The 14,097-nt window shown below is 35.6% G+C and overlaps 1 protein-coding gene across 1 annotated transcript in view; it reads left to right on the top strand.

The window, feature by feature from the left end:
- CAND1 (cullin associated and neddylation dissociated 1) overlaps positions 1-13,510 on the top strand; it is a 43,218-nt gene extending 29,708 nt beyond the window's left edge. Inside the window, exons 8-15 of the mRNA XM_045789637.2 lie at positions 2,048-2,340; positions 3,786-3,927; positions 4,271-5,764; positions 6,462-6,557; positions 8,990-9,159; positions 9,240-9,404; positions 10,638-10,745; positions 11,494-13,510. Coding sequence (XP_045645593.1) covers positions 2,048-2,340; positions 3,786-3,927; positions 4,271-5,764; positions 6,462-6,557; positions 8,990-9,159; positions 9,240-9,404; positions 10,638-10,745; positions 11,494-11,718 — 2,693 coding nt within the window. The 3' untranslated portion in view covers positions 11,719-13,510. The remainder of the gene's footprint in view (positions 1-2,047; positions 2,341-3,785; positions 3,928-4,270; positions 5,765-6,461; positions 6,558-8,989; positions 9,160-9,239; positions 9,405-10,637; positions 10,746-11,493) is intronic.
- The last annotated feature ends 587 nt before the right edge of the window (positions 13,511-14,097 follow it).

The following is a 14,097-nucleotide window of genomic DNA, read 5'->3' as shown; positions in this document are numbered from 1 at the left end:
TCTTCATAATCCTGATCACTAAACTTTGGAGTTTTCCAGGGCTTGGACGTCTCTGTGATACTCTTATATTCCTGTTAATCTCATTTAGTCTCCTGAGTTTAATATCAGTATGCAGAAAACTCAAATTTTTTCTTTATTCCAGATCTTTCCTGTGAATTTCAAGTTTGTATATACACTTGGTTAATTGACTTACTGCTTAGGTGTCTAAAAATCTTCTCACCCCTTCCCCCTCTCCTGCTTAACCAGCCTTTTCTATCACAGAATGGCACCTTCGTCTTAGTTTCTCAGGCCAAAAACTTTGGGGTATACCTAATTACTTTCATACATCCCCTTCATTCAGTCTCACATCTCAGGGCTTTCCCCTTATATTCTTCCTTCTCAACGTTTTTATTTTCTTTTATAACTAATCCCATTTGACATATTGTAATTATTTTCCACCCACTGGGATGTAAGTTTCATGAAGACAGACTTTCAGCCTTTCTATTGACTGTTTTATTCCAGTGCCTAGGATAGTGCTTGACATACAGAAGACACTCAGTAAATGTGCTGTATTATTGAAGGGGTTATAACAGAATATCCTTTGAAAAAGGCAGTAGCAGTAAATCAGTATTCCTGTTTTCGATGGTTTTTAGTGTGCCAAGTACTTATGTTGAATAACCAAGTCCTTCAGCTGTTTTATCTGTTTGCATGGATTATACCTAATCTGCCTTTCTACCATAATGTTATTGTAACATAAAAGCAACATAATTTCAGTGATTAGGGTATTTAATGTTTCAGTAACCCTTTTTTCAACAAAGTATATTTCTGCAAAATAATTCCCATAGTTGGGTTGCCATGGAAAAAACTTCATTTATTAGCTTTTAAATAGTGCATTTTGATACAGTACTTTTTAATTTTTATTCACATATGTATTGGTGAATAAATCAAATGCCTTGGGCTTAGTAGTATTTTGTTGGGTTTTCCCATAATGTGCCATGATGAAATTAAACCTTCTGGAGATTGGGAAAATTTATTATATAATCCTAGGATTTTTTTAAGGCATAGCTGGCTCCATTTAGCTGTCACTAAGCTAATTGCAATATAAGCCAATGAAGAGACAACATCTTTTTCTCCTAGTGAGGAATCAGCATTTCAGGGCTATAGTCTTATCTAAGAATAACAAAATTATTGTTAGATAATTTTAGACTGTCCTGAGAACTGCTAGTATTTTTGCCATCCTCCTGACTTTGTTACCCAACTGATTCAGCCTTAGAGTGTTAGAAGGAAATAATTTTCAGAGATTTCACACACATGAAAGTTAATGAAGGATACGTAAGTGAAATGGAATTGATAGCATTGGAATATTGTTTTAAGATTTAACAATAATTTGGAGAAGATGGTGTTTTGTTTTTACATGGTGCTTTGTTGTTACCAGAATTTTCTTGTAATTGAGGAAGTATAATTTCTTTAAACTACCTTAAGAGAATATATTGGAAGGTTGGAAATATACGTATTTTTTCCTAGTAGCCCATCAACAAATTTAGTGAAAAGCCTTAAAGCCACAAAGAAAGCTGATGTCAGGATTCTTTTTCTCTCCAGCATGTCCTGGGATTGGTAACCATACTTTTCTCAACACCTCATCTGTAGTCATTAATCTTATTTCCTGGTTTATCTTATTAACTCCTTGATTGATTGATTTTCCTATAATGTCAAATGAGTCCTTTGAACTTCTATTCATGCTGTTTAAAAGGCTGATTTTACAAATATTTATGTTGGAAAGAAGTTTCACTGTTTGTTAATCATTATAAAGATTGATAAGGTGCTTATTACCCATAATAAGTGAGAAGGTGATAAGTTAAAAAGTTATGATTATTTTCTTTAGAGATCAATTTGTGTGTAAATTTGTATAATTTCTTGTTCTTTTAAAGCTCTATTAAAAAAACAAAAACATAAAACTATTGCTGTATGTCAGTGCTAAGTTATAAAACTGAGTATCAGTTCACTTTCTGTATTAAATGATAAACTTGCTTACAATTAATAGCCTGTTAACGTTAAAACTTCTCTTTAGGGAGCGATGATGAATACAGTGATGACGATGACATGAGTTGGAAAGTGAGACGTGCAGCTGCTAAGTGCTTGGACGCTGTAGTTAGCACAAGGCATGAAATGCTTCCAGAATTCTACAAGACTGTCTCTCCTGCACTGATATCCAGATTTAAAGAGCGTGAAGAGAATGTAAAGGCAGATGTTTTTCATGCATACCTTTCTCTTTTGAAGCAAACTCGTCCTGTACAAAGTTGGCTGTGTGACCCTGATGCAATGGAGCAGGGAGAAACACCTTTAACAATGCTTCAGAGTCAGGTCAGTTTAAAAGTGTGGTTGAAAGTCATGCTTGTAAATACGAAATTTTAAAATCGTTTTTTATATGGAAATCTGAGAACCAGAACATCCCAGAACATCTTCAGAAAAGCAAACTTGTGGGATATGTTTATGTAGTAGTTTATGTACATTCATATTATGTTACTTGTAACTAGTTTATTCAGACTTGAGGTATTCTTGATTTTACTAGATAAGCAATATTAAAATAATTTTAAGATTCAGTAAAATTATCATTGATGGTAACAGAGAAATCTTAGGGCTGTGGAGTCACACTACTTGTGTTCATGCCTCGTTTCACTCCTAATTAGCTGTGTGATCCTGGACAAGTAGTCATTTTATTAAACTTTTCTCATTTGTAATAACAGTCTATTTACTTAGAATGGTCTACCCACGGTAGTGAGAAATGAGATGATCTATAGTAAACAGTCTAGTGCCCAGTACGTAGTAAGTACTTATTTTACTAATAACAATTAGCATAGGTATTTTTCACTACAGGACATCTAAGATTCTAAAGATTAGAGCTCTGTAGCTTCTACTGATTGAATAGTTAGTGCATGCTAGGCATTTTCCTGTCTTCTGTATAATCCCTACAGCAGCCCTATGGCATACATATTTGTTCATTTTTATTAATTACAAAAACATGTTGAGAGGGACTGAACAACTGACCCAGGGAGGATGTACATATCTGTCTTGCTTTCAGGTAGCACACATTAACAAAAAAAAATCATGGTGAACTTAAAGGTGAACACTGAAGATTAGTCGTAGAAGGAAATGAGAAAGTATATAGAAGTCAGATAAAAACATGGGAAATGCTGATGATGTAGTGAATTAGGTAGTTTTCTTTTGTCTTTAGCTCTCAGATCACTTCGATAAGGCATGTGTCTGTATGTATCTTTGTATCCGTAAGATTAGTAAATACTCCGTTTAGGTTTTACCAACTAACAAAACATTAGAAAGTTTAGAAGCAGATGTCTTTGAATCATAACCTTGCTGCTTGTAGCTACATTTTGAAGTGAGGCCTATTTCATTGTGAGAGCAAAGACGAAAACTCATTTAATGGTTTCTTTTTCCTAATTTGCCCCCCCCCCTTTTGAAACACATATCTATGCTGTTTTTGTTCAAAAAGCCATTTATAAATTATGTTCCTAAAATTTTGGTTGAAAATTTGATTTCTATTTAGTCTTGTGCCTTTCATAATTAAAAATTAATCAAGACTTTTCTTGCTCTGTAGAAAGCTAATGTTAGCTTTTCTCTATTATCAGAATAAAGCAAAGAGAGTTCCAAGAGACCATATGTAATAGGTACAACAAAATTTGTATCAAACAGTCTTGTTAAATTCTTCCCTCTCCCCCCATCCCCAATAATTTGTGGTAAGTGTACTGAGGAAATACTAGTTGAACCAGCTAATGAGTGTGTGATAATTACAGGTTCCCAACATTGTTAAAGCTCTGCACAAACAGATGAAAGAAAAAAGTGTGAAGACCCGGCAGTGTTGTTTTAACATGTTAACTGAACTGGTAAATGTACTACCTGGGGCTCTAACGCAGCACATTCCTGTACTTGTACCAGGTACGAAAGAAATACTAAAATCACTTTGGGGATTTATTATAGACTTTATTTAGTCTTCGACAAGCTTAAACGGTTGTTTCCTTCAAAAAGGTAATCTGTGACAACTTAATTTGCACATAGAACCATCTTGAACACTTAAAGTTAGAAATTCAAGTAAAAAGGTTAAAATCTTACCTTAAAATTTTTGGCTCTAATATTGATCATAGATTGTGGAATTTCTACTACTTTAGAGAGATAGTATGATGAAGTAGAAACTTTAATAAATATTTTAGGGATTAGTTTTTAATTCTTTTTTTCCTAGAACTACATAAAAATTATTGGACTTTTTTTGTTGACTTTTTAGGAATCATTTTCTCACTGAATGATAAATCAAGCTCATCAAATTTGAAGATTGATGCCTTGTCGTGTCTGTATGTAATCCTCTGTAACCACTCTCCTCAAGTCTTCCATCCTCACGTTCAGGCTTTGGTCCCTCCAGTGGTGGCTTGTGTTGGAGACCCATTTTACAAGATTACATCTGAAGCACTTCTTGTTACCCAGCAGCTTGTCAAAGTAATTCGTCCTTTAGATCAGCCTTCCTCGTTTGATGCAACTCCTTATATCAAAGATCTATTTACCTGTACCATTAAGAGGTTAAAAGCAGCTGACATTGATCAGGAGGTCAAGGAAAGGGCTATTTCCTGTATGGGACAAATTATTTGCAACCTTGGAGACAATTTGGGTTCTGATTTGCCTAATACACTTCAGATTTTCTTGGAGAGACTAAAGAATGAAATCACCCGGTTAACTACAGTGAAGGCGTTGACACTGATTGCCGGGTCGCCTTTGAAGATAGATTTGAGGCCTGTCCTGGGAGAAGGGGTTCCTATCCTTGCTTCATTTCTCAGGAAAAACCAGAGAGCTTTGAAACTGGGTACCCTTTCTGCCCTAGATATTCTAATTAAAAACTATAGTGACAGCTTGACAGCTGCCATGATTGATGCAGTTCTAGATGAGCTCCCACCTCTTATCAGTGAAAGTGATATGCACGTTTCGCAGATGGCTATCAGTTTCCTCACCACACTGGCAAAAGTGTATCCCTCCTCCCTTTCAAAGATAAGTGGATCCATTCTCAATGAACTTATTGGACTTGTGAGATCACCTTTATTACAGGGGGGAGCTCTTAGCGCCATGCTAGACTTTTTCCAAGCTTTGGTTGTCACTGGAACAAACAATCTAGGATACATGGATTTGTTGCGCATGCTGACTGGTCCAGTTTATTCTCAGAGCACCGCTCTTACTCACAAGCAGTCTTACTATTCTATTGCCAAATGTGTAGCTGCCCTTACTCGAGCATGCCCTAAAGAAGGACCAGCTGTAGTAGGTCAATTTATTCAAGATGTCAAGAACTCAAGGTCTACAGATTCCATTCGTCTGTTAGCTCTGCTTTCTCTCGGAGAAGTTGGGCATCATATTGACTTAAGTGGGCAGCTGGAACTAAAATCCGTAATATTAGAAGCCTTCTCATCTCCTAGTGAAGAAGTTAAATCAGCCGCCTCGTATGCTTTAGGCAGCATTAGTGTGGGCAACCTTCCTGAGTATCTGCCATTTGTCTTACAAGAAATAACCAGTCAGCCCAAAAGGCAGTATCTTCTGCTTCATTCCTTGAAGGAAATTATTAGCTCTGCATCAGTAGTGGGCCTTAAACCATATGTTGAAAACATCTGGGCCTTACTGCTAAAGCACTGTGAGTGTGCAGAAGAAGGAACCAGAAATGTTGTTGCTGAATGTCTAGGGAAACTCACTCTAATTGATCCAGAAACTCTCCTTCCACGGCTTAAGGGGTATTTGATATCAGGTGGGTACCTAGATTTTCTTATTTAAAAAAAATTTTATTAGCGGTTGGTAACCTTGAAAGATGCCTAATGCAGAAGTTAAAGCCTTTCTGTGTTGTGTTACATGTAGAACCTATTTCCTTATGCTGCAATGTGGAGCCATATTCAAATGACATTTTGTTAAAAAGGATAGAGTAATAAGATCATGGTTAAATCTGTTGTAGTGCCTGTTGTTCATTATATTTTAATGTTATGCTTTTAAAATGTGGAAAAGACAAATGTCTCGAGTGAATACATACTAAGGAGCTTGGTAGTACTAATTATAATACTAAGATTAGTGAACTTAGTTCAAATGAAGGATCCTAGAAGACTTTTGTTTTCAGATTTACCAGTGTCAACTCCTTTAGACCAAGTAGTGGGTAATACTAGCCATTGCTTTCTTCAGAAACTGCTTTTTTAAGAAAACACTTGAAGATCTTATAAGCTATTTATGGGTTTAAACACTTCCCTTTTGAGAGAGCTAGATTCTCCACTGTTGCTCTCCCAGAAGACATTATTTCTTTTGAAATCTAATGGGATTATGTTTTATGAGTACCACCCCTCTTGACCTAAGAGAATTTTGAGGAATTGAGGACATTGGTGTCAGTTGAAGTGGTTTGAAAATGATAAAGATGTCCATGGATTTACATACCAATAGACTTAAAATTTCTTTGGAATTAGGCTCATCATATGCCCGAAGCTCCGTGGTTACAGCTGTGAAGTTCACGATTTCTGATCATCCACAACCAATTGACCCCCTGTTAAAGAACTGCATAGGTAAGTGGAAACAAAGATAAACATGCTGAGTAATAATGTCAGCAACTAAAATTATGACCAAGGAACTAAAATAAAATGCTTGTAGGGGTCTGGTAATTGTTTCATTAAAAAGATAATTGATAATGTGTGATCTTACATACTTACATTCTATCATCCTTTATAGTTTGCAAAATTATCTGATAACTTCAAATAAATACACTGGGATGTCTTTAGAGTCAACTACATATTTGGTCTTACCAGATAGAAATTAATCTTGATCTGTTAGAACCCCAATTTTCTGTTCTTATTTGTAAGCCCTTCAACCCAAGGAGATCCGTGGAGACAATATAAGAGTAAAAAACAGTAGAACTGAGAGAGAGAGGGCCAGGAGAGACTAGGGTTATCTCTACTTCTACGAGGACAAGAATTAGCTTTTAGGATTATTTTTAATGCTTTTATAACTTCCTTGTTTTGTTTTCATCATCAGTTTTCCTAGAGTTGGTAATACTAAAAACCTTCAGAGCTTAGTTTGGTGTTTTCTTGAAGACAGAGCAATGGAGATAACAGCAGAGAGGACAGAGGGAAATGGCAAAGAAGCTTTGTAGTTTTGTGCCATTTTGCAGTAGGCCAGAAAGGAAAAAAACATTTTAAAGGAATTACAGAAATGGATTATCAATTCAGAATAAGAGGGACATAGGGATAAATGGATGCTGTTGTTGGGACCTAGAAATAAAGAAGGTCTGAACTGGAAGATTCTTTCCTTTTGTTCTCCTCACCTGTTTTTAGTTTGATTAATTGATTTTGAGAGCAGGCGAGCAAGCCAGTGTGTGAGTGGGAGGGGCAGAAGGAGAGGGAATCCCAAGCAGGCTCTGCCCTGAGCTTATTGCCTGACAGAGGGCTTGACCCCACAACCCTGAGATCACAACCCAAGCTGAAACTATGAGTCGCCTGACCAACTGACTGTGCCGCCCAGGCACCCCACTTTGAAATATTTGACATTTTTTGTATTGTACAAGATAGGACAAAGGAGAAGAGTCCTGGGCCACATCTAGAGACTATTTCCACGTTGACAAGTCAACCATTTTGTATCGTTGGTGTAGTTATTTGAGCAGATGGTCGTTCTCATTGAAGTATGATCTATGTTAGTATTATTTGGGACTGTATGAACATCAGAACCACCGAGGAAGCTTTTTAAAAATGACAGTAACTAAACCAAAGAGTTGGGGATAGGTAATCCTGTGCATGTCACCATTTGTCCAAAATAATAGCAATATTTTAGATGCTCTTCTGAAAGCAAATACTTTATTCTAATCATTCTGATTTACTGTCTTAGTAATTGTAAGCAAACAGAGGGGTAAGAACGTTTAGTCTGGTATATTTAAATTCTTTTTGATTCCAGGAACACTTTTGGTAATCAGAAGTTCCTGGGTGGTCAGCCTTGAGTTTACCAGTATATGGTGTCTAAAGTATTACTTCCTTCCCATTTTTTCAAATTGATATTGTGGTACATTCAGGTCTTGGCACCTCTTTTTTTTCCCCTATGTATTCCGAAAGATTGCTGACTGTACGGTTGATGTTACATAATGACGAACACTAACTCCATGTGAATACCAGGGATGTCCCAGACACTGTTCAGCAGTATACATGCAATTTATTCTACTCATGTAGCCTTAAAGGTTTATAATTCTCATTTTGCAAACTGAGAAACTGAGGCTCTTGCCTAAAGTAACTTGCCAGAAGTCATACAGTTGGCAAATGAAGTGATTTGGATCGCCATCTCTGTGACTCCAAACGTATTTGCACTACAATTTCTTCCCCACATTGGCAAGAACAACCAGACTCAGTTCTGCTTTTTGTCCTGTGTTAGGTTTCAGTTTCCTCCTATTGTATTTTTAACCCTCTTGACAGTTCATGTATTCTTCATTAAAGATAGAAATAAAAATATTTTGAATGCACATTTCTCTTTATCATCTGATAAATTGTATACTTAGTTAATAGTATTCAGTTTATCAAGCAGTGGATCTGTCCTCATCCTATTTATCTTATTTTGAACTCGATATTTTTAATTCTGTTTTTGTTGCTTTTAGTGAAAATGTTAATTTTGAACTCTGAGTCGAATAATTTTTGTTATTTTTGTAGCTGCTGGCTCTTTCACTTCTCTGTGCAACCTACCTTTTTTAATGTATCTGTAGAATTAGGGACCTTTTTGGGCTTCTCACTCCATGTGCTTTGCATTATAGAATGCTGCAAGAGTCAGTTACCATGCCTGAATGTAAGGGGGTTTAGTCGGTAGTTTACCTATTGCCAGAAGCAGCTGTGTGGTCCACTTATTATATCATCATGTTCTTCCATGCCCTGCATTGAAGAAACAACAATATCAACAACAAACTTACCCATTTAGAAAAACATGTATTTTATGCCTACCATGACTATATGTTTCTTCTAATTTTCAGGTGATTTCCTAAAAACATTGGAAGACCCAGATTTGAATGTAAGAAGAGTAGCCTTGGTCACATTCAATTCCGCAGCACATAATAAACCATCATTAATAAGGGATCTTCTAGATACTGTTCTGCCACATCTTTATAATGAAACAAAAGTTAGAAAGGAGCTTATAAGAGAGGTAAGTTAGTTACATTACTGTTTATCTAAGCTTGTCTTGTACTTCTAAGTATATCCACACATTCTTTTTTGTTTCAACAGGTAGAAATGGGTCCATTTAAACATACAGTTGATGATGGACTGGATATTAGAAAGGCAGCTTTTGAGTGTATGTACACACTTTTAGACAGTTGTCTTGATAGACTAGATATCTTTGAATTTCTAAATCATGTTGAAGATGGTTTAAAGGACCATTACGATATTAAGGTAAGATATTTGTGCCTGTTTATAGATTGTTTTAGAAGACTTTGCTCTATAGCGACTTTCACCCTTGTAATTTACTCTTGTTAAGAAAAATTGATTTGCTTGTTATGATTTTAGTGTGTTATTAACTGTAATATGCAAAAGGAATAGTGATGCAATGTAACATCAGTTAACATACAGGAAAAATCCAGAAACTGCATTGGAGGAGGAAGTCAAGTCTACATTATGGATAAAAATTCTAAGAAATTCTCTGTGCCAGCTTGCTTTAGTGCATAGTTTCTAGAGCTTTCCCTTAAGAATCCAGACAAGTTTTGCTTTATATAATGTGATATTTTTGTCCTAATACTGGATAGTAGTCTTCCAGCATGGTCTTAGCTCATTCTTTATGCTGTCTTTAGAGCTGTTCTACGTGGTAACCATTTTATTTACTGGAATGAGGGATTTTTATTTTCCAATATATTATAGGCTTAATAGGAAGTTTTGTTAAAGGATAACACAAAAGGACTTTCACACACACAAAGCAATCTGTAGAAGCAAGTAGAGAGAAATCACACTGCTTCTTATTTTTACAGCATGAACTTTACTCATAACTGCTCTTTGTTTTATTTGCTCGTGTCTGTTTTAAATATGGACTCTAAAAGGGTAATTTTAAAAATCAGTGCATTGTCTTCTCTTCGGGGCCTTCCTTTAGTCACACAGAGCAAAAGCGGCAGCTGAACAGTAGTTGAGCATATGCTCCGGATCCAATGAACAAAGCTCCAAAAGAAGTAGTAGAAGCCTCCTGTTTCAGTATGGGTTACTGGATTAATCTGAATAACCAGTCTTTTTGATATCTGCTGAGAGAGTAGAAACTTATTTTAAAGCTTTTCTCCTAGTTCAATTATTTTTTTTTTAAGTGATTTTCCATTCTGGTGCACACAAGCTTTTTAAAAAATACTGTTATCTATGGCCCTATCCTGACAGGTTAGGTAAAAATCTCTGGGAAAGGGGCTGAGGAATTAGTCGTATTTCTAAAGCTCTGCGGTGGTAATGCGCAGCCACGACTGAGAACCACTGTTAGTTCTGTACTCTAGGACCACATTATAGGTTAGATCTAATGCTTGTAACTAATATTCCTCAGATAGGGTTTGAAACTTTATGGTACATGCTAGTCATTCCTCTAAAAACTTCGTGAGGATTTGGAATATTGTCTTTAGAAAATAATGCAAAGTCTAAATTTGTTTTGATTTCTAATAGATGCTAACATTTTTAATGTTGGTGAGACTCTCCACCCTTTGTCCAAGTGCAGTACTGCAGAGGTTGGACCGACTTGTTGAGCCATTACGTGCCACATGCACAACTAAGGTAATCATTGACTGATACCACCTCAGGCCAGACTTGGTATATTCAAGATTCCTAGTTGATTCTGTACTCTCGTTCTCCAAATTTAACCGTGCTAGCACCCTGTGTAGCAGTTAGTTTTAAAAGTTAGCCTGTTGGATGTTTTAGAAAACTTAGCATTGTTAAATGCTATGCCTAAAAGCTTTTATTTAATGTTATAACAGTAGGATACATGTGTTGAAGTACTGATACAGGGTAAAATGGGATAGGACCACAGAAGAGAAAATGGTGAATTCTGGTGGAGATGGGTAGAGGTGGGAGTCATAGAAAGCTTCCTGTGAGCGTGATGACATTTAAAATGGACCTTGAAAATGAATTATTTTTAGATTCAGAAGGTGAAACAGGACTTTTCATATAAAAATAATTATACATATTAAGGCACAGAGAGGTCAATACCTGATCTTCTTGAGTAATGAATAAACAGGGTAGCTAGAGGAGTAGTTTCTTGGAGGCCAGAGTTGGACTTGATAAGTAGGTAAGGCTCTGGGTCCCATTCTTTGTTTCAACCATGATGGCTCTGGACTTTCCAATGTTCCCTTGAAGGAAGAACGGCTACTGCTGAAAAGTTTAAAAATAACTATGTTTAGAGTAGAATGTACCTTTTAGACCTGTAAAACAATAGCTTTACTTTATTTACCAGAAGTTTCTACATGCTTAAATTTTGTTCGAGTTGTCTTTATAACACACAGTATAAATTTACTCAATGTTACAGGTGAAGGCAAACTCAGTAAAGCAGGAGTTTGAAAAGCAAGATGAACTAAAGCGATCTGCCATGAGAGCAGTAGCAGCACTGCTAACCATTCCAGAAGCAGAGAAGAGTCCACTGATGAGTGAATTCCAGTCACAGATCAGTTCTAACCCTGAGCTGGCGGCCATCTTTGAAAGTATCCAAAAAGATTCATCATCAACTAACTTGGAATCAATGGACACTAGTTAGATGTTTGTTCAACGTGGGGACCATTATATTGACCATATGATGCACTGAATTGACAGGTTAATCATAAGACGTGGAAAGAGAAGTATTTAAGGCTTCAAAATGTTCCATTTTTTTTTCCCCCTTCACGGAGACAGTTTGGCTTTCTTCCATTGTTGTTTTTGTAGTATTTCTTTCAGAAACCTGTATTTCCACAATCTCCAGAGGTTGTAAAACCACTAATGTCTTAGTGGTTAGGGCAACATTTAAAAAATGGAAACTATAAGTTAGGATTTATGGAGATAGGGTCCAGTATCTATTTACCCTGTAATGTTTAGGATTAAAATGTTAAAGTTTTGTGACCATGAATTTCTTTCTTTTATAAATTTTCTTTTAAAAATCAAAAATTCTGCAAGATGAAAACCATGTTTTTCTTGTATAACTTTTTGTTTCAGCAACATAAATTGATTTTTAGCTGGCAGACAAGAATATCTGTGTAAGATTTGTTACATTTCAAAGGGTTCGGCAGTTTAAAAAAGATAATAAGGTATCATTTTTTAAGTATGGGGATTAACGATATCCCTGTTGCGCACACTAATTTTGCATGAGCAAGTTTACAAATATGTATTGTCTGTAAAGCAGCATGTGCAGATTATTCATAATAACAAAAGTTAAAATAAGTATTATTGTATTAGTGCAATTTTCAGATATTTATTTTTGCACAGAAAACATATCTGGAGAGAGAGAGAGAGAGAGAGGAGTAAATTTTTGAAACTTTGGTTTTCTTAATGCCAGTGTGAATTTGCAGATGTTTTCAGCAAATCAAGTCACAATAACAGTTTGCCACTTTTTCTATTATAAATTTTCTTACACATTTAAAATTTGAATATTTAAGTACTCAGTTTTTCTCAGTTACCCATTTGTGTGTGTGTGTTTCCACTCAGAAATGTTTAAAACGAGATGTTTCTTTCATTCCCTTTGGGTCCCTGCATTCCTTATCGAAGGATACAAATACTGTGTATGCTTTTGAATTTTATTTTTAGGAAAATTCTGAAGCTATCACAGGTTTGTTAGCTAATATAGTATTTTCTTTTAGTTGAGTTAGATACCCCCCTCTTGTAGAGCTAATTTACATATTGTATTTGGTAAGTGTTGACTACTTTTCCTGATTAAGGGGTCTGTGCTGGGGGGAAACAAAGCTTTGCAGTACCTTATATTGTAGTTAAAATTTTATTTAACATCCTTCAGTGAGCTCATTTCACACTGTAGCCTCTTCCTTCAAATTTGTGGTGCTCCTGTAACAGTAAGAACTAATTTCGAAATAAAAGACATCTCCTAATGCTGTGCAAACATAGTTTACATGTATTGAAGGAGGCAGTTGTTAAATTGACCAATTTAAGCAATCAGATATTTGAAAACTGCACCCTTTATTTTTGAAACTGTGAATTAGAAATACTTTTCCTGCTGTATAACTTCCTGCTTTAACATCTGAATATGCAGTGATTTTAACTGATAACATACTGTGGTTATTAGATTAACAGCTTGATTTCAAATGTTCAGATGATAATGCATAAGACATCATTACCAGTAAGGATTTTAGTCCATTAACATAGAACGTTACATGAAGGTGCCATTTCAAAAATGTGGCAGGTGATAATCTTATACCATAATTTGCATAAAACTGTAATAGATCTATTTTGAGATGTCAGTATATTATGTACTATGCATTACCGTGGTATAGATGTTGTGGATATATTTAAGTATTTGGTTACATGGTTTCACAATAAATTACAATACTGCAGGCTCTAGGACCGTATAGGAGACTGACATGCATATGTTGTGTGAATGTCTTAGTTGTCTAAAGTTAAATCCAAATACTTTTCATGTATTGGATTTTTTTTTTTTTTTATCTTCCAAGATGGCATGGTTTTTTAAGTCTTGGAAGATGGCTAATTTTTCTAACATAGCTGGAAGTCTATCTTTTAATACAAAAATAGAGGACACCTTTTTCTAGTAGTAGATATGGTTTTAGTGGTTTTTCAAAATATATATTTACACATATATATATTTACATACATGACAAAATTAGGTAACAGAATAATACTCAGATTTTAAACGCTGGGTCCTACTGATTAACTCTACTTCTAGTGGTCATGTCAATACTAGCTACTTCTAGTGGTCATGTCAATACTAGAATACAGGTTGCAGGGCGTGGAGTCCAGTCATAGTCTGCCACTCACACTCCTCTTACCAGCCTTACTTACGTATTATTAGGAAGTTCTGCTTAGCAGTTCTCCATATGTAGGTTTCTCAGGAGAGCTACAAGTTCATAAATAGCTGTTTGCTGATTTTCTTGAGGACACATCAACTGTTTAGATCTCCTTTTTTTTTTTTTTTTTTAAG

The sequence above is a fragment of the Ursus americanus genome, chromosome 17, assembly GCF_024610735.1.
Source record: "Ursus americanus isolate L20-20 chromosome 17, mUrsAme1.1.p, whole genome shotgun sequence".
NCBI classification, from domain to species: Eukaryota; Metazoa; Chordata; class Mammalia; order Carnivora; family Ursidae; genus Ursus; species Ursus americanus.
This window is presented reverse-complemented; position numbering and strand designations above follow the sequence as displayed.